This window comes from Myotis daubentonii, chromosome 14, assembly GCF_963259705.1.
Source record: "Myotis daubentonii chromosome 14, mMyoDau2.1, whole genome shotgun sequence".
Taxonomy (NCBI): Eukaryota; Metazoa; Chordata; class Mammalia; order Chiroptera; family Vespertilionidae; genus Myotis; species Myotis daubentonii.
In genome coordinates, this window is record NC_081853.1 from 14001210 (window position 1) to 14021057 (window position 19848).

The 19848-nt window shown below is 58.0% G+C and overlaps 1 protein-coding gene across 3 annotated transcripts in view; it reads left to right on the plus strand.

Moving 5' to 3' along the window:
- Positions 1–19848, plus strand: part of FAM3D (FAM3 metabolism regulating signaling molecule D) — a 30283-nt gene that overhangs the window by 2385 nt on the left and 8050 nt on the right. Inside the window, exons 2-6 of one of the 3 annotated variants that reach the window (XM_059663155.1) lie at positions 6657–6707; positions 8729–8836; positions 13082–13102; positions 16552–16669; positions 18414–18472. In XM_059663155.1, the coding sequence (XP_059519138.1) occupies positions 6695–6707; positions 8729–8836; positions 13082–13102; positions 16552–16669; positions 18414–18472 (319 nt within the window). In that variant the 5' untranslated portion in view covers positions 6657–6694. Of the gene's footprint in view, positions 1–6656; positions 6708–8728; positions 8837–13081; positions 13103–16530; positions 16670–18413; positions 18473–19848 lie in introns of all 3 variants that reach the window. The other 2 variants (XM_059663156.1, XM_059663157.1) reach the window with 2 other exon arrangements.

The window sequence follows — 19848 nt, forward strand, 5'->3', positions numbered from 1 at the left end:
GCAGCTCCTCCTCAGATGAGACCAACCCCTGTCTAACATTGGCAGGTCCAGCACAGCTCCTGGTGGGCAGCGGCCAGCCTGGGTGAGGGCCGAGTCCCACAGGGCAGGCCCCTGTGAGCAAGAGGTGGAATGTCCTCATCAGATAGGCCTGGGCCACCTGGCCACCCTGGAGCCAGAAATGGGGCCAGCCCTACCCACCTGCTGATGGTGTGAGGGCAAGCATTAGAAGAAGGGAGCATGATTGCTGGACAGTGGCCGAAGTAACAGATGGCCACCACCCCTAGCTCCAACCACCCCTACTTCATTTAACTAGTTACTACGGTAATGAACAGCAGCGCTGCCTACTGGCATCTACTTGGATGAGTCACTTTCTACTTCAGCAAGTCACTTAACCTCTCAAAGCCCAATTTCTTCCTGGGCAAAGGGCAGTTAATAAAATAATCTGCCTCACAAGATTGTTGGGAAGATTAAATGAAAGGACACCAGGCTCAAAATGGACAGGCTAACAACAATAATTCTTATGATGATTAGTAAGATTCTGTCTCCTCTTGAGATCTCTGGATCCCATAGCAGCTCCCCAGGGAAGACTTCTCTCCCAGTGCCTCCCCCAGACCTGGCCTTGGTGAATCCAAGCAGCCATGGCCCAGCTGCCTCTGCAGGAAGGAATAAACCCAGCCACCGGGTCTGAAGTGCATTTCCTCACGCTCGACCTGCTGGAGTGATTCAGACAGGCCACTGGCGGGCCTGCTGGGTCAGGGGCAAACCTGAGGCTCCAGGCAGCCCTGCCCTGGTCCAATCAGTCCTCTCTGGTGACTCACAGCCAGGCTCTCAGCAAAGAGGCACAAACTGAAGACACCCAGCAGCCTCAGATCACCCCATCCCCCCAACACTAGGGGGAAGGGGCTGCGTGATGGACAGACAGCCTCCCCATTCCTCCCGCTGCTCTGTCAGAGCCCAGAGAAGCCCATTCCCCTCTGGGCACACTTTTCTCTCACCCTGGAGGGATTTCTGCCTCCTTGGGAGGGAAGGGCAGGGAGGGCAGAAGGCACATCCCACCGGGCAGAGCAAGGGGCCTGCTTGCTGAGCTGTCAGGAGCACTTCCTCAGAACAGTAGTCTTTGGCCACTTTCTCTCATTTAACCTTCACTGCATTGAAGATTGTGGTGGCCGTGGTCAGACGAGGAAACTGAGGCTGAGAGAGGATTGTGTCCACAGACGGGCCTCCAAAGCCCCCACTCGTAACTGCCATGCTATACAGACACAGTTCCCAAGCCAGAGGCGGCTCTGCAAACCCAAAGGTGCAAATATGGCTCGAGCTGCCCCTCCCTGGGGGCCCCTGGGGGCCAGGCACTGAGCAAAGCACCCTCGGGTGATCATGTGGTCAGTGAACTGGGAGGACAGTCCCCCTGAAAACCCACGTGAGGACAGAGCAGGAAGCTGAGCCCTGCAGAGCAGGCGGGCTGGGGGAGCCTCCCCTGAGAAGATTGGGGACTTTCTAATCCAGGGGTGGGGGACATCGCATGAGGGCCGCCTAAGGCCCGGGAAATCATTTGGTCTGGCTCTGCCAGGCATTGGGGGTGAGTTCATTAAATGTCTGACCAAGTATAGCAGGCTAATTGTTAGGCTGATAATTCTGTATGGCCCTTAAATGATGTTACAAATACCCTGATGGCCCTTGCAGAGAAAGGCTCCCCACCGTTTGCTCTAATCCCTCCACCCAGCAGCCCAGCTGACCAACCCCAGGCGGCTGACACCCAGCAAAGGGAGCAGCGGGGCTCACGCCCACCTCGGGCTAAGAGGGGCCACACCTGGAATCGGGGCCCACAAGTACGGCCCACAGCCAGTTCCTGCCCACCACCTGTTTTGGTAAACGAAGCTTGATTAGAACAGGCCGCGTGCATTCATGTCCACGCTGTCCACGCTGCTTTCCCGCAGCAATGGCCGAGCTGAGTATTCGTGACTGAGAACAGACTGCCCACCGAGCCCCGGAGCTCTCCCCTCTGTGCCTTCCCAGGACGCTCTGGGGCCCTGGCCTGGAGAAGTAGAACGGGTAGCTGGGAATGTGGCTCCCAGGTCCGTCTCTGCCTGGGCTTGTCTCAGCTCCTTTCCTCCTCTGACTCCTCCCAGCCGTGAGGCCTGGCCTCTCTGTGCCTCAGTTTCCCCAGACTCCTCGCTGAGCCGCTGCAGGATTAACTTAGTGAAGATAAGGCAGGCCTCGCCGCAGTGCCCGTTGTCTCGGTCTGGGGAGCATTTCGGGAATTCTAATATATGAGGCCTGCGGCCTGCGGCCTCCGGTTTGACATGCCAGCTGGGAACACGGGCGTTCACACGAAGGACCCTCGCAGGAGGAGGCGCCTCTGGTTACTTGATTACTGCACACAGGCCGGGGCCCGAAGAGCAAACTGGGTCTGGGCAGGCACACACATCCCTGGTTCTAGGCCCTGACACGCGCGCGCGTGTGTGTGTGTGTGTGTGTGTGACACACAGGGCTGACACTGTCGGTCTCTCAGTGTCTCTCCTCCTTCTTTGCTCTGTTCCCGTCTGTCCACCTCAGCCTCAGTCTTTCCTCCCGGGTCCCTCTCCCTCAGACCCTGCTGCTCCCTCCGCAGTTCCCACCCCCACGCCCCCGCCTGCGGGACGCCTCGCCCTGACTCCCTGCCCTCGCACCCGGAACAGGAGGAAGCCGGGGGAGCACAGCATGCCCTGCCTTTGGTGACATTTAATCCCCAGCACTTCCAGGGACGAGGAGGAAAACGCCCGAGCTGGCATATCCCGAGGGGCGCGTGCGATTCTAAGGGCTGAGCAGGTCCTCTGGACGGGGCTCAGCTTCGGAGAAAATGTGGGGCCTGGCGGGGAGGAAGCAGCCACTTGGGTGCAGGGAGCAGCTCCCAGCTTATCTGTCTGTTCTTCTTCATTCTCTTCCTTTTCACGCAGAAAGCCACGCTCCTCCCTCTAACAGCTGCTGCACACCCACCATGGGCCTTCCCCGTCCCGCTGGACTCTGGGAGGCCACGGTGGAGCTGGAAGGCCCCTTTGTACAGAGGCCTCCGGAAACAGAGGGAGGTTCTGGCTCCCACGGGGCCATTAAGAACTGTCACCAGCGGCCAGGCAGAGAGCCACCGTGGTGGCATTTTGGTTGCACAGAAACAGCACACATCCGTTGGGAGCCTGCCATGGAGGTGCACCAGCAGGAAGCAGCAAGTGGCGGGGCTGCCAGCAGGGAGGAGCCGGGCAGAGGCCAGCCAGCCAGCACACCCCATCCCAACAGGTGGCCTCCCTGCCCCACGCCCCTGCCCCACCAGGTGCCTAGCAGCACCCGCCTTTCACAAAGCCCACCCTCTTCCCCAAGGTCGCAGGCCCTTCACCGCCTGATGCTCTCAGGCCCGAAACCACACGGAGCGCCCGCTGCCCAGCCCTAGCATTCGCATCTGCTGGCGAGACTGGTCTGCAGCAGGAGGTGGTGTGTGTGAAGGCTGAGAAGGGACTCCAGCAGCCCCACTGACTGATGCCTTGCTTAGGATTATCAGGAGAAAACAGCCTCCCTCCCCAGTTCCCATAAGCCCATCCAAGGAACAACTCTGATGGGCCTTGCTGGGTCACATGCTCCTTCCTGATCCAATCACAAGAACACTCGCTGCTCTGGTTGGCCCAGCCCCTTCGGACAGGGTCAGGGCACCCTGATGAGTGTCCCCCCATCCAGGAGCACAGGTAAGCGTTTAACCTAGATTTGAAGTCTCCCTGAGGAAGACTTCCCAGAGGAAGCGACTTCTACGCTGAGACCCGCAGGGCGAGTAGGAGTGTCCCAGGCAAAGAGGCCGAAGAACAGTGTTCAGACAGAGGGCCCAGCAACGCAGAGGCCCAGGCTGCTCCAGAGAGCGTCTCGCTCACAGCAGTATCCCCCGCGCCCACGGCGCAGCCTGCCGTCCCACCCGTGCTCAGAGAATGCTTCGGGAATGAAATCCGAAATTGGCTGTGTGGCCTTGGACAAGTCACTTGCCCCCCCTGAACTTCAGCTGCTAGCTGTTAGCTTAATCATCCTAACCTTCTAAGACAGTGGTTCTCAACCTTCTGGCCCTTTAAATACAGTTCCTCATGTTGTGACCCAACCATAAAATTATTTTTGTTGCTACTTCATAACTGTCATGTTGCTACTGTTATGAATCGTCATGTAAATATCTGATAGGCAGGATGGTCTTAGGCGACCCCTGTGAAAGGGTCGTTCGACCGCCAAAGGGGTCGCGACCCACAGGTTGAGAGCTGCTGTAAGACTATGCAAGAATCTAATTCAGTCAGTCCCCAAATGCTCAAGCACTTCCTCCGTGCTCGACTCGTGCAGAGACAAGGCCGGCCTGCCATGGGACAAAAAAGGGCTTATACACTTGGCCAGACCTGCAGCCAGAAATCAAAGGGGCCCAGGGGGAGGGGCAGGATAAAGAGAGGCTCAAGGACAGTGAGGCCGACAATGGGCTCTCCAGTTGGGGAGAAGTGGGGCAGTTCTCGACTCCCCACTCCCCACCCCCACCCCACCCCCTACTTTCCACCCTCCCACCCCATCTACCTGTGATTGCACACCACCCTGGGCCCACCGAGCAACCACACAGGGAGGGCAGGACCACACAGGGAGGGCAGGACATCTCTCCCTGTCCCCTGGCCCCAGAACGCCCTAACCTGAATAACAGGTTGTGACATCTCAGCAGGAACGAGGAAGAAAGGAACTGTTTGGGGTTTGGTGGCTGCAGAGGGAATTCTTGGCCACCCAGTCTGCGATCCTGCCCAGCAGGCGGGCCTGGGCTTCCACTCCAGAGCAGCCACGGCTGGCAGGGCGAGCCATTGGGGCAGACTCTGAGAGAGCAGAGAGCCCTGCAGGGCTGAGAGGGTAGTGGGGGCTCATCTAGGAGGGACAGCAGGCCGTCCCTGTCCCTCCCCTGACCCTGGCTAAAGCTAGAGTCCCCGCTTGGCCCCGCATGACAGCGAGAGCCTAGCTCCCTGCCCAGATATGTGCCTACCATCTCTCTCTGTCTCTCTCTCTCTCTCTGTCTCTCTCTCTCTCTCTCTCTCTCTCTCTCTCTCTCTCTCTCTCGTTCTGTACATGGGTGATAGTTTATCTTTATCTCTGTTCTCCTCCTTGTCCCGGTCTCTCTTCTGTCTTGTTCTTTCTCTCTTCTGTCTCTGTCTCTCCATCTCCCTCTCACCTTTCCTCTCCAGTCTGTCTCTGTGCATGCTCCCTGTGGAATATCCATGTCTGTCCATGCATCTGCCTATCCCTCTCCCTTCTGTCTGCCCCTGCCCGTCCTTCCCTCCTGTCCGCCCCAGTTATCCTAACTCCTCCACACACAGGGGACCCCACAGAATGTCTTTGAGCCTCATATCCAGGTGCCGGAGCTCCTGGACTATATAGGTCGCCCCTCAGAACACTCAAGAGATAAAACAGTTTTATATCAGGGTTTGGGGGGAGAGGGAGTTGGTCACTTGAATTTCAGAAAGTTAACTTGTACAAAATCTCTGTGGGTGGGGCCAGGTGACCACTCCGCTTTCTCATCTAGAAGGCCCTGGAGGGTCGAGCCAGGACGGTGGAGTTTGTATAATCTCAAGAGGTGACGTGGATTTGCCTTTGTCGTTGCCGTTGTTTAAATATCAACAACAGACCCAGCCCACCTGCCTCAGTGCCAGGTCCCTGGCTCATATCTGGATCCTTGGCAGTTGGGCTTCAGGCACCATGTCTGTTGAGATAGATTCTTAGGGAGAAGAAGATTCTGGGGGGGTTGGGAGACGGGCAAAGCGGTGGGAGCCAGCCGCTGCTGTCAGAGGCCCTCAGAGGCCCTGAGCTGGCTGTGGGGAGGCCCAGACCTGGGACAGTGGTCGCCAGCCCACCATCTCCAGAGTCCTGCTGGGGGTCAAAGCGGCCGAATCGCTGGTAACTGCTCAGGCTCTGGGGGTCGGCATGGGGCGAGGTGGGCCCAAGGATGGCCCTCCCCTTGCCCAAGACTCAAAAGGGGAGGGAACTTCTATTTCAACTCTCCTCTCAGAAAAAATCACTGGTGGAGGGACCCTGTGGGGATGGGGGTGGCCAGACACCCACATCCAGATTCCGACTCTGACCCTTGCAAGCTGAGCTGAGCAACCCTGAGCTTAGCCATGGTGAGTCCTAGCCACTCGCCGGAAAATGCAGGCTGTGAGGATTAAAGCAGGTGATGCACGGACAGCCCAAACGCGCCTGCAATCCGCGGGCCCTGATTGCTCTTCATTTGCTACATCAGCAAAGATCCCTGATGGTTTCCATGGGGCTCGCTAGCTCATGTCTCTCCGCTGACTGGATGGATGGACAGGGGAACAAATGGGTGGATAGATGGGGAAATAAATCAATTCTCCAAGAGATGGTGGCTGGCAGACCGCACCTTACTCCACTTTCTAATCTCTACACGCGAAAAAGCCATGTTGAATATCAAATCCCAGGGAAGGAGAGGTGGAGGCAGAGAGGGAAGAAAGAAAACCGCTGCTCAGTCCATGTGGCAGATGGTGAGGAACCAAACTGAAAGGACGGTGGCCTCACTGAGAGGTCCCGGGCCCTAACCTTCAGTCTTCTTCACTCTCAGACCTCTTCTCACGGCGTGGAGGAGCCAAGCTCCGGTTTCCCATTCGATTTTCTTCTCTCCACAGGCCGCCACTGAGCCCGAGCCACTCCTCGCCGGGACAGGATGAGACCTTCAGGTAGGACCGGGAATGAGGACGCTAGGGCTCAAGGTTGGGGCCGAGGTTGGTTTGAAATCCTTTTTCTGTCAGCGGTGTCTGCTGTTCTGGACTCAGAGGGCGTTTGGCTGTATCTTTGTCAAGTGGTCAGGCCGGAAGGCCAGGAGGCAAACAGGAGGGTGAGCCTGGGGGAGTGGAGGAGGCGACTTTGCCTCCAGGCGGGAGGGCTAGGAAACCTTGGGCGCCTGGACCCCAATGCGGCCGGGATCTTGGGGAGTCCTCCTCTAGGAAACCCCTGACCCTGATTGGAAATTAGGGACAAAATATTTGCTCCAAAGAAAGCTCTTCCAGAATCCTCATACCATCGGGCCGGGCATGAAGAGAACTTTGCCTTCTAGTCTATGCCCTCATTTGGACAGATAGAGAAACTGAGGCACTGACTAGGACAGTGATGGTGAACCTATGACACGCGTGTCAGAGGTGACACGCAAACTCATTTTTTTTGGTTGATTTTTTCTTTGTTAAATGGCATTTAAATATGTAAAATAAATATCAAAAATATATGTCTTTGTTTTACTATGGTTGCAAATATCAAAAAATTTCTATATGTGACACGGCACCAGAGTTAAGTTAGGGTTTTTCAAAATGCTGACACGCCGAGCTCAAAAGGTTCGCCATCACTGGACTAGGAAGTGAACACCGTTCCCTGACATTCCACAACAGCTGTGAGGGGGTTGAGTTTCAAAGCCAATTTACTAGCCTGGATTCAAATCCCACCCCCAACACTTACTAACCAAGTGACCACCTCCCTGAGCCTCAGTTTCCTCATCTGTAAATAGGAGTAATCGGTAGGGCCCAGCACAGGGTTGCTGTGAGGATGAACTGAGATAACGCAGGGAAAAGCTGTGGGCACAGTGCCTGGCACAAAACGAGTGCAGAGTAATGTGATCCCCGAGAGAAAATCCCACAAACAGCCACCCTGTGTCCTTGAAGATGAGGGTCCCCACACACCTGCACTCCACCCCACAGCACCCAGGGGCCTTCCCACTCACCCCAAGGAGCTTGGAACCAGCACGAGGCCACAGAGCTGAATTCAGGACTGAGGAGAAGCGTGATGCCGAGGGGGGCGGGGGCGGGTCAGGCAAGGAGCCCGGGCTCTGGCCTGGTGGTTGGAGTGGATCCGGAAGCAGCAGCAGCCACCAGAGTCCCTGAGCAGGAGGTGGATTGGGGCCCGCTTCTCACCCTCGTGGAAGAGCAAAGAGCAGAACCGGGAGCTCAGGGGGGCCCATCCCATGTGTGGGTTGGTCCCCAGTGGTGGGACGGGGTCGGGCAGCATCTGTCTGTGAGGCAGGGGAGGCCCCTCTGTCTGTGTTCCTGTCGAGAGCTGTGTGTGGTTATTGGTGGTGGCTCTCGGGGGAGTTGATGGGTAATGTGGGGGACAAACAGCACTCCCCGAGCCACCCTGGAGGCTGCCTAATGGTGACAACAATCACATCTCTCCCAGCGAGCAGGGGCTCCGTGGCAAGGACGTCACCATATTCACTCTGTGACTGAGGGGCCCCAACTCAGGGGCCGAGCTCCGTCCGCAGCCACACCGCGGTGGGTGGCTGCCAGCACTGGCCAGGGCCTCCTGACGGCTGTGACGCTCACCTCCAGGCTGTCCGCAGCAGGGCCCGCCTCCTGCCCGCCTGCGGCAGGCTCCCAGGCCTCGCCCCTGGAGCTGCTCTCTCTGGAGGGCTCCAGGAAGGTGTGCTTCTAACTTTCTTTCCCGTGGTCCCACTTGGGGAATGTGGCCCGTCATCATGCAGCCCCGTCTCACCATTCTCATCATCACGTCGTTCGCACGGCTCTCAGCTCGGGGGCCCGGGGGCCGGCCCACAGTGGGTGTGGGTGTGGGTGTGGGTGTGGTGTGACCTACAACGTGGGGTCTCATAACGGGTCTCCCTGTGCGGATCTGACAAGGACTCGCATGGAGTCTCGCCACGCGGCTTTGCGATGCCATCCAGTGCTGTGGTCTCATGTCCTGTCTCCTTGCTCTGCAGGACTGTTTCGTCTCCTGGCCTTCGTCATTGTCCTGATCACCTCATTGATCTTTATCCGCAGCTACATCAGCCTCAGCATGAAAACCATCCGTCTGCCCCGCTGGCTGGGTGAGTGCAGCTCACTGCTGGGGCAAGGCCTGTGGACCAGGACTGAGGGCCGAGGATCTATCCCTCCCTCCGTCCCTGGGGACCCTGAGACATGACTGAGTGTGGGCTTGCCTTTGGCACCCCAGCCATGGTGGGGTGGCCCATGCTCTGGCCAGGGCCACTCCCCGTTGTTGAAATGAGCTAAAAGTCCTATCTCCTCTGGGAGTCCTTCCTCACTTGCCACTGATACCCCTTCACACACGCACACACACACACACAAGCATACACATACACATGTGCACACACATAAACGCACACACAGATACACAGGCACCCTTCATAGGCAACACCCGCCTATGCACACAGACACATGCATCTCTCCTATGTGCTGAGAGATGTGGCACGGGCACAGCCAAGGCCCTGGCCAGAGCATGTGCCTACTACATCCAGGGCGAGCTTGGAAATGAGACCCAAGAAGGAAGGCAGAGAGCAGGAACGCAGGGAGGGAACGGGGAAGAAAACCGTCTGTGCACTGAGTGGCTTCCACCTGCACTGGCTGTTCCCTCCGCCTGGGACCCTCTTCGCGCAGAGCGCCCTGGGGCCAGCTCCTTCTCAGCCTTCAGGTCTTTGCTCAAACGTAACCTCTTCAGATGCCTTTCCTGACCACCCGGCTACAGCTGCATTTGTCACCAATGCCATTTATTTGTTTTTCACTTGGTTGTTGTCTGTCTCCACCCTCTGGAGTATAAGCTTCCTGGAGGCAGGGATTTTAGCTTGTGCACATCCATCTCTCTAACACCTAGTACAGAGCAGATGCTCAGTAAACATTCGATAAGTGAAAGAAAAATGGATGGATACATGGGTGATGCGTGGATGAATGAATGATGGATGGGTGGGTGAATGGATGGGTGGAGGGATGGATGAATGGTGATGGGTGGAGGGATGGGTGGAAGGATGGATGAATGGTGGTGGGTGATGGGGGGGTGATGGGTGGAGGGATGGATGAATGGTGGTGGGTGATGGGTAAATGTATGGGTGGAGGGATGGATGAATGGTGATGGGTGATGGGTGAATAAGTGGGTGGAAGGATGGATGAATGGTGGTGGGTGATGGGTGGTGATGGTTGCTAGAGGCTTTACATTCATAGTCTCATTTAATCTGCACAAATGCCCCCTAGGGTGATCCATGTTGTGATTGTGGAGTGCACTCATGCTTGACCTCCTGTTGTGGTTTTATGCACAGTCTGCGAAAACAGAAGCTTCCAAATTCCCCTGTAGATGTCAGAATAGGAATGGGAACCCAAGCCCAGATCCAAATCCTATCAAAGGAAGGAGAGAAAGGGAAGTGATTGATACCTCTGATTTTGTCCTCCTCGAAGACCAAGAGTCCCCTGCAATGGCATAGTCAAACATAATAACGCCCAGGTCAGCCCATGGCCACAGCAGCCAGAAGCCAGGCACCCTGTCTTTAACACAAGCTCCCCACCATGGGGTCTCAGATGTCCCTCACCTTGTCCACTTGTCAGCTACGGTTTATACCCAGGTCAGGATGGTTTATACAGATGCATTCTGGCCACAGTGTCCCCAGCCCAGGGCGCTGCTTTCATAGACTAGAGATTGGCTGGGCTGCACTGATGGCCTTGGAGGAGATGGGCCCAGGTCGATGATGGAGGCTCAGACAGGAGTCGAGACCAGGGGTGTCCCCTGGAGGAGAGGGCCCCAGCCTGAGGTGGGAGAGGAGACAGTGTTTGAAAGGAGACCCCAGAACTCAACCACCTGGGGTTTGACAAATCAACACTTCCAACCAAAATTACCCAGTGACTATTCTGTTAGGTCCCAGACCCTGAAGTGAGGACCACGCCCCCCCAACCCCCACTCACAGTTTGAGCTAGGGAGACAAATAGACTTAATCACAGAATATACAAAAACAAGAGTGCATGATCCTGAGTCCTGAGAAATGCTCACAGTGGCAGGAAATAGACCAGTGGGGAAAGTGACCATCAAAACCCATTAGCGTTGCCCTAGCCAGTTTGGCTCAGTGGTTAGAGTGTTGGCCTGCAGACTGAGGGTCTCAGGTTCGATTCCAGTCAAGGGTGTGGACCTCAGTTGCAGGCTCAATCCCTGGCCCTGGTTGGGGCATATGTGGGAGGCAACCATTGATGTGTCTGTTTCACATCATTTCTCTCTCTCTCTCTCTCTCTCTCTCTCTCTCTCTCTCTGTCTCTCTCTCTTTCTCTCCCCCTCCCTTCCACTCTGTCTAAAAATCAATGGAAAAATATCCTCGGATGAGGATTAACAGCAACAACAAAAACGCATTAGTGTTCGGCACAGGAAGAGGTAACGTTCATTTACTGCAGAGATCCTTAACTTGGCCGCACTTGCAGATAATGCATCAATATAGAAGCACATGTTATTACTAGAACACACACTTATTTTCTAATATTTTATGACATATTGATATGCATTTGGTTTCCTTTCTAATCCAATCTATTTTGTTTCATGATTTGGTAGCTTGCAGTCTGTTACAGTAGGAGGTACTAAGTGTCTCAGAGAAGTGGGAATAAATGTATTCATAGGCTTTCCCAAACCACCACACATCCATGGCACCAAAATCAGGAGACTAAGAACTCCTGGTCTACCTGCAAACTGGGCAGGCTCTTTCCGATGGGCGTGACAAAGCCAACTCTAACTGGTTTAAACATAGCGGATGTCTTGTGTCATGTGACTGGGGAGTCCATGGATGACGGGCTTCAGTGTGGCTGGATCTAGGGGCCCTCACAAAGCCTCCCGAGTCCCTGTGTCCCTGGGCTCTGCTGGTTGCTACTGAACCTCCTCCCTGGGCAGCCTTCTCTCTCAGGCAGGAGTGATGGCTACCATCTCTCCAGATGCTCGTCTTCCCGCTAAGCTGAGAACTTCTCTCTCCCTCGGGGCCATATACCCCCGAGGGAAGGGCTGTCCCCAGAATGTAATGTCAGGACTGCTCCCGCCTGGCTCCCAGCCTACTCCTGGAGTCTTGGAGGCAGGGGGAAGGGACACGCCAGGGTGAACAGCCCCCTGATGACCAAATGGAAAGTGTTTCAGTGGGGGCCCCCAAAAAAGCGTTCCCACCCCTAGGATTTCTGTGGGGGGCCCTGTCCTCTAGGACTCACTGCCAGTATCGTGGGAGACCTCCTGTGGAACCCCTGAAACAACCAGGATTTGGTGTGAATGAGATGTTAGAAAGTGACCACGGCCCCACGCCCGGAGCAGACAGTCAGGGAGTCAGGAAAGGGACACTCTGACCTGGCTGACCAACACCAGCCACACGCTCCGGCCCATCACTGAGGCCAGGGCACCAGGCGCTGGGCGGGACCCTCACAGCCTGACCTCACTGGGTGGTCTCCACAGCCTGCAAGGTGGGCGTGGCGGCCTCCATGTGAAGTCAAGGGGAACCCACACCCAGCACACAGCCAGGAGCAGGGCTCCAGCTCCAGCAGGTCTCACAACAGACCCCGCTTCTTGTCAACCGTGAGAGTCGTGTGTGTGTGTGTGTGTGTTCATGTGTACATGAGTGTACATGTGTGCCTGCGTGTTAGTGCATCTGCATGTGTCTATGTGCATGTAAGTATACATGCTTGTGCATGCATTTATGTGCACGCTTTGTGTGTTTATGTATTTGTGTGTCTGTGTGTGATTGTATGCGTATGCTTATATGTGTGCACATGTGTATGCTTGTGTGTGTGCCTGTGTGTGCCAGTTTGTGCATGTATGTGTGTGCTTATATGTGTGTGCATGTTTGTGTGTGCTTGTGTGTGCGTGCGTCTGCGTGTTCATGTGCCCATGAGTGTACATGTGTGCCTGTGTGTTAGTGCATCTGCATGTGTCTATGTGCATTTATGTATACATGCTTGTGTGTACATGTATGTGTACGCTTTGTGTGTTTATGTATTTGTGTGCCTGTGTGTGCCTGTGTATCTGTGTGTGCTTGTATGTGTGTACTTATGTGTGTGCACATGTGTATGTGTATGCTTGTGTGTATGTGTGTGCTTGTGTATGTGTGTGTGTGTGTGTGTGTGTGAAGGGGTATCAGTGGCAAGTGAGGAAGGACTCCCAGAGGAGATGGGACTTTTAGCTCATTTCAACACCCGCCATGGGAGGGGACTCTGCTCAGCCAGGCCAGCACCACTCTCAATCCCCTCTTCCCACTCCCCAGCCCCAGCCCAACCTCCATCCTGCAGGGGGGCCCTAAGCACTTTCTCACTAAGCAGATTCTTCTTCTCTCCGGCAGATCCACCCTCCAAGAAGACCCGTAAGTATCTCCCAGCACCCCCCTTGCCTTAGTGAGATGCTCAGGGCCCCTAGCCCCAGCCCTTCAGGTCCCAGAAAAACCTCCTTTCCAGACCCTGCCCGGCTCCCTCCTCCCACAGCCCCATGTGCCCTCCGACCCCCTGAGCCCTGTGGCAGGAATGGCCCCTTCCCAGCCATTCAGGCTGATAGGATGGCTGAGCTGTCCCCTTCCCCAGCCCCCCACCCTGCAGTCTGGACATGCCTGTCCCCGCCTCCCCTGTCCCAGCACCTGGCCTCGCACTTCTCCCTTGACTCCCCCCACCCACTGGGAGCCCTGAAGATGGAGGCTGTGCTTATTGTCACCATGGCAATGACCGCAGCTTGGCTCATGGTTCCTGCATCAAAGTAGCATCCCAGCACCATGTCAGGGACTACAGGGGCCCCAGAAGGGGGTGCTGATTACCTGTTGGGGTAGAAGTGCCAATCGAGCCAAGAGCAGTGGGGCAAAGTGTTCTGGGCTCCAGGAAGGCCACCCCCTGCCCATGGATGGGGTCAGGGAAGGCATCAGGGAGGAGGTGACCTTCAGCTGTGCCTTGTGGAGGCGGGAACAGCCTATGCAAAGGCTCAGAGGCAGGAAGGCTGGGGCTCCTGTGGAGACCTTGGCTGCAGAGTCAAGGACATGAGAGTGGAGAGAGCACTGGGAGGGCAGGAATGCTGGCACCCCAAATGCTGGGCATGCAGATGTCTGAACAGTGAGGACCCCAGCCCCCCAGGGGGGAGGAGGTGGAGGGAGAGACAGCTATGATGATGATGATGGTCACAATGATCGAGGGCTAATGTGTGCCAGACTGTGTATTCAGAACATTACAGACATCGCGCACCATCCTCACCACAATCCTGTGCAGGTGCTGTGACTATCCCCATCCATAGACGAGGACACTGAGCTCAGAGAGGTGAACTGCAGATGGTGGCGTGGGAGTCAAGCTCCCCGTCTGGTCCAAAGCCCACGCTCTCAACGCCTCCTTACAAGAGGCAACACCGCCAGGTCCCTGGTCCCTCCTCTCTCACCCGACGCGGTGCTGACCGAGCGGGAAAGCAGCGCCAGGGGTGGGACTGACCTGACTGAGAGGCCTGAGGCCCAGTGCCCTGTGGGGTTCCAGAGCAAAGACTGTGAGGATGAACACAGACATTCACCCTGCACCCCCTCCGCTCCCTGAAGCCTCCGGGGGCAGCTTCTGAAGTAGACACAGAGTCACAGTGTCGTGGTGCTGAGCGAACATATGCTGGGAAGATGGTAAATGCAGGCACACCTGTGCCGCCCACCTTGCCCGCTCCCACAGTGGGCATCACCCACCAATCCCAGCACCTTCCCCTCCAAACCCACAGGCAGCCTCTAAGGCAGACCCACTGACATGAAGAGGAAACCTGTTTGACCACCCTGAGCTACACCGGTGCCTCCTTTTACGGCTGGCTGGCGAAGGGGGGCGGGGGGAGATCTCTGGCAGGTCGCACAGCAGGTTCTGGGAGCAGCCCAGGCTCCCTGGCCGCACCCTCCAGTGCTCAGCCTCACACCCTGAGCAGCAGCACTAGCTCCCGCGGGGGCTGGGCAGCGGGTGGGGCCGTGCCCGAGCCCAAACCCAGAGAGCAAATTCCCTGCCTCCCAACAGCTGAGACCCCGGGGCCCCATCCCCTTCGTCCCTCTGCCTGGCCGTGCAGGCTGGACGGTCAGAAAATCAATCCTGGGAAAGCCGGCCTGTTGGCATTGGTTTATCAGACTCAGCTGCAGTTGATAAGGCTCGGCGGCGGCGATGGGGGGGGGAGGGGGTGTCTAGAGGCCTGGACAGCGCCTCCCGCATAGGGAGCCCCTCTGGTAAAGAGTAAACCAGCCTCTCCCTGACCGTGACCGTGACCGGGCAGGTGTCAGAGGTGGGGCTCCCGGGCTCCCGAGAGAAGAGGACCCTCCCAGCCTCATCCGCAGGCCCGGGCAGGGGCCGGGCCCCTTGGTGGGGCTCCATCCCCGCCTCCGCCCTCTCTCTTCTGAGCTACAGGCCTGGGCACCCACTCTCTCCCGAGCTGCCTCTGTCTCTAACCCGGCGCTCACTCTCTGGTGATCACGTCCCCACTGAGCTCTGGTCACACCCTCAGGTGGGTGAGGGGACAGAGAGCCCGGGGCAGGCACTCTGCTCAGATCCCCAGGGCTGCCCGCAGCCCAGGGCGCCCAGGCCCAGCATGTGCCCGGACCGGACGTGGGTGCATTCAGTCCCAGAAAGGGGGGCCCTCGCCTCCTCAGAAGAGCCACAGGCGGGCCACTTGCACCTGCGGGCTGTCCCCGCAGAGGGCGCTCTTTCCTGCTTCCCACAGCGGCTCCCTCTAGAGGGCGCTGCTCATCCCCCCACCTCGGGCCTGGGCTCGGCGCCCAAATGCTCTGTGTGGCCACCCAAAGAATATGTACTGCGGGCCCACCGGTGCCGGGCACAGGCGCCTTTGAAATGATTCCACGAGATAATAGAGAGAGCACTTGCCCCGGCCTGGCACACAGCAACCTCCGCGTGTGCCCGCTGCCCTGCGGGGGCTGTGGGTTTGCTGCAGGCGCCGCGGGCCGGAGCGGAGCGAGGCTGCCCAGGCACTGCCTTCCCTGTGCAGGTGGAGTTCCCCTCATCCGTGTCCTCCCTGGTGGTACCTGGCCCACGTCAGGTGGAGCTAAAACACCCCTTAGCATCAGTCGGAGCCTGCCACGCCGAGAAGGCGGCAATGTCCCAGCTGGCAGGGCCCCCTGAGGGCTGCGTGGCTCTGCAGCTGTTTGAGGGTCCAACCTACACGTCCCCCCTTCGTGGGCCTCCTGAGTCGGCCCTGGGAGGGCCTTGTGGAGAGGAGGCAGGTCTGAACAGCAGCCCCGATAATCACAGCTCCATACAGTGTGTCCTCAGTGGGCTCCAAGGAGCGCGCCAAGCACTGAGTGGGGGGCCGGCACTGCCTACCTGTCCCTGTGGAACCCCAGAGCCCAGCCCACAGTAGGTGCTCAGTAAATGAGTGGGTGATGGGAAGAATAATCAGTAGTAACCTGTGCTCATTTATTCCCCGTGAGAACCCAGCAGGGAAGCCCCCATAGCTATCCCATTTCACAGAGCAGGAAGTTGAGGTGCAAGGAGGTTGAAGACTTGCCCAAGGGAACCCACTGGTGAGAGATGCTCCTACCCACCATGCTAGGGCCCCAGGCGGTCAACAGGGGCTTCTCTGGAGGAGAGGGAGCTCAACAGGCTGCTGCGGCCCCAGAGGAAGGTTCTGGAGAAAATCTCTTCGTCACGGTGCCGCTGGCATTACCCACACTCATTGCTCCACACACACTGACCAGGGGCCTGCGCTGAGTGAGGCGCTGGGTGAGGCTGGGGCTGTGACAGGAAGCCCAGAAATGAATTCTGGGGGGTCCTACACACAGCTGCTGCCACCAAGGCTGGTCTGTTCCCTTACCAGGGGTCGTGAAGGTCAAGTGTGACCTCAGCAAGCCCTGCCCAGACAACTTCTTTGCCTTTAAAATCTTCAGCGGGGCCGCCAACGTCGTGGGCCCCTCCATATGCTTCGAAGACCACATGTAAGTACCAGAGGGACTCCTGTGTTTCGTTTCCTTTATTGCATTCATCCATCCATCCATTCATTCATTCATTCGCTAATTCAGAGGCTGTGGGTGTAGGCCTGAGGCCAGCCCACACCTTCCACACACTTCCTTTTACTGCGGGTGGGTGAGTCCCAAATACCAGTAATCCTAACAGCTTCCGGGTCTGCCCGCACCTTGCTCATTGCTCACAGCACCATCTCATCCAGCCCCCAACACTCCCAGCACCATCTCATCCAGCCCCCAACACTCCCAGCACCATCTCATCCAGCCCCCCAGCACTCCCAGCACCATCTCATCCAGCCCCCCAACACTCCCAGCACCATCTCATCCAGTCCCCCAACACTCCCAGCACCATCTCATCCAGCCCCACCAACACTCCCAGCACCATCTCATCCAGCCCCCCAACACTCCCAGCACCATCTCATCCAGCCCCCCAACACTCCCAGCACCATCTCATCCAGCCCCCAAACGCTCCCAGCACCATCTCATCCAGCCCCCCAACACTCCCAGCACCATCTCATCCAGCCCCCAACACTCCCAGCACCATCTCATCCAGCCCCCAACACTCCCAGCACCATCTCATCCAGCCCCCAAACGCTCCCAGCACCATCTCATCCAGCCCCCCAACACTCCCAGCACCATCTCATCCAGCCCCCAACACTCCCAGCACCATCTCATCCAGCCCCCAACACTCCCAGCACCATCTCATCCAGTCCCCCAACACTCCCAGCACCATCTCATCCAGCCCCCCAACACTCCCAGCACCATCTCATCCAGCCCCCCAACACTCCCAGCACCATCTCATCCAGCCCCCAACACTCCCAGCACCATCTCATCCAGCCCCCAACACTCCCAGCACCAATCTCATCCAGCCCCCCAACACTCCCAGCACCAATCTCATCCAGCCCCCAACACTCCCAGCACCATCTCATCCAGTCCCCCAACACTCCCAGCACCATCTCATCCAGCCCCCAACACTCCCACCACCATCTCATCCAGCCCCCCAACACTCCCAGCACCATCTCATCCAGCCCCCAACACTCCCACCACCATCTCATCCAGCCCCCCAACACTCCCAGCACCATCTCATCCAGCCCCCAACACTCCCACCACCATCTCATCCAGCCCCCCAACACTCCTAGCACCATCTCATGGATGCTGGATGAGATGGGTTCAAACCATGTCATCAGGGTTCCCTCCCGCATGGTCCTCAGCTCTGCTTTCCTCACCGAAGACAGGCCTCGCGTGTGGACAGCAGGGGGACCACAGCTGGTCCGCACACGGGCCCCAGCCAGCACCCCAGGGGGGAGAGAGCTTTCCATCTGAATTGCCCCGTAAGGGTCCCCAGGGCGCTGGCTGTGCCTGGCCAGCCCTGTGGCCAGAGGCACAGGGTGCTCTGCTGTTTAGGCCTGGGAGGGAGGGTGGCCCTGAGAACCAGCGGCCTGAGATGGAGGCCAGTGCTCCCAAGGACACCACAGACAGGAGTGGGGACCCTGGGCCTTTTCCCTGAGCAGACTGCTCTGGTCCGGACAAGCCCTGAGTGGCTCCTCGAGAACCCAGCCCACCGCCCGGGTCCGGAGGAAACATGGCCTGAATCCTGCCGGGCACTTCCTGTTGCTCTGCCTCGCAGCACGTGGGCGTGTCCGAGTCCCGAGTCCTGGAGCAGTTCATTCCACACCGGGGACCCACTGTCGCATTTTGTTTTCCTTTTCTTCTTCAGGATCATGAGTCCTGTGAAAGACAACGTGGGCAGAGGCCTGAACATCGCCCTGGTGAACGGTGAGCTGCTGACCACCCCTCAGACAGCGCCCACTGTGCGGGGGTGAGGGGGCGCTGGGTGCATTCCTTCACTTCCTGCCACATGCCCTGGGTCGTCCGTGGTGTCAGGCAGGGAGGCCTGGCAGGCCTGTGGGGACAGAAGGTATGAAAGGCCCGGTCCTGCCGCAGCCCTGGCCAGGTCCTGCCGTGTGTGCCTGTCCCAGGAGACATGCTTCTCCCTGGGGTTTAAACCATCACCATGAGGCCATAAGAGACAACGATGGCAACATGAGATCATGGCTGGGTGCACACCTTCATTCATTTATATGCTGTGGTGGGCCAGGCCCTGCCTAGAACACTGGGGGAAAGAGGGGGGTCCTCCCTGGCTTCACAGCCCCTGTGGGTGTGCATGAAGTTCACACACAGACGCAGTGTGGGAGCGTCTGTGGAGCCGGAAGCACAGAGCTGGGGCAGGGCCATCGGGGAGGGGAGGTGATGGTCAGCTGCGGCCTGAAGGAGGGTAGGGTGCCCGGGAGGAAAGCGGGGAGGCTCCTCCCAGGCAGGGGCCGCACCGTGCAGGGCGCAGGGAGGCGAGGAGGGAGGGGAGGGTGGGGGTCTCTCTGGCTGCACCCGAAGACAGGCAGCAGTGGGCGGCGAGGCTGCAGAGGCCGCAGGGCCAGAGGGTGAGGGGCTGTGCGTCCCACTAAAACGTGTGGCTTGAAGCAGAGGGCAGTGAGGAACCTCAGGAAGGCTTTGAGCAGAGCATGAGGCCCAGCCCTGCATTCCAGAAACTTCTCTCCTACCTGAAGTGGGGGGGCTGGAGGCAGGGAGACCCAGGGGAGACACCGTGTCACTGACCCTGCTTCTCCAGCAGGCGATGAACGGGAGGCCAATGGCAGGCCAAGCCTGAAAAGGGGACGCCTTACAGAAGGGGCTTTATTTACGGGATTCAAGTCCGGACCAGGTGGTCTGGCCCCAGCCAAGACCCCCGCTCTGCCTTCAGCTCCTAGATGGGGAACATGGGCCAGTTCCCTGGGTCTCAGAGCCACTTCCTGGGACAAAGGGCAGGGCAGGGGGGAAAGGGCACAGTGGGCGCTCAGGAGGGGAAAGGTCGAGCTGTGTGTGGCATGTGACCACACCCCTGCACTTGGGATGTGACGGGGTGAGACTGGAACTTCTAGAGGTGCATTTCCCAGGAGCCTTGCCAGAGCCTGACAACTCCCTGGGAGCTGAGGAAGGGTGGGGGCTGGGAGGGTAGGAGGCCAAGAGGTGGGTCTCCCCCAAAGTCTTGAGGAGAGAGCAGCCTGATTGACTCCAGTGGTGGCCCTGCCCAGAGGGGGGGCGTGCAGGCCGCTGGGACTGGTCCTGGAGCCCCTTCAGGCTGCAGAAAATGCTCC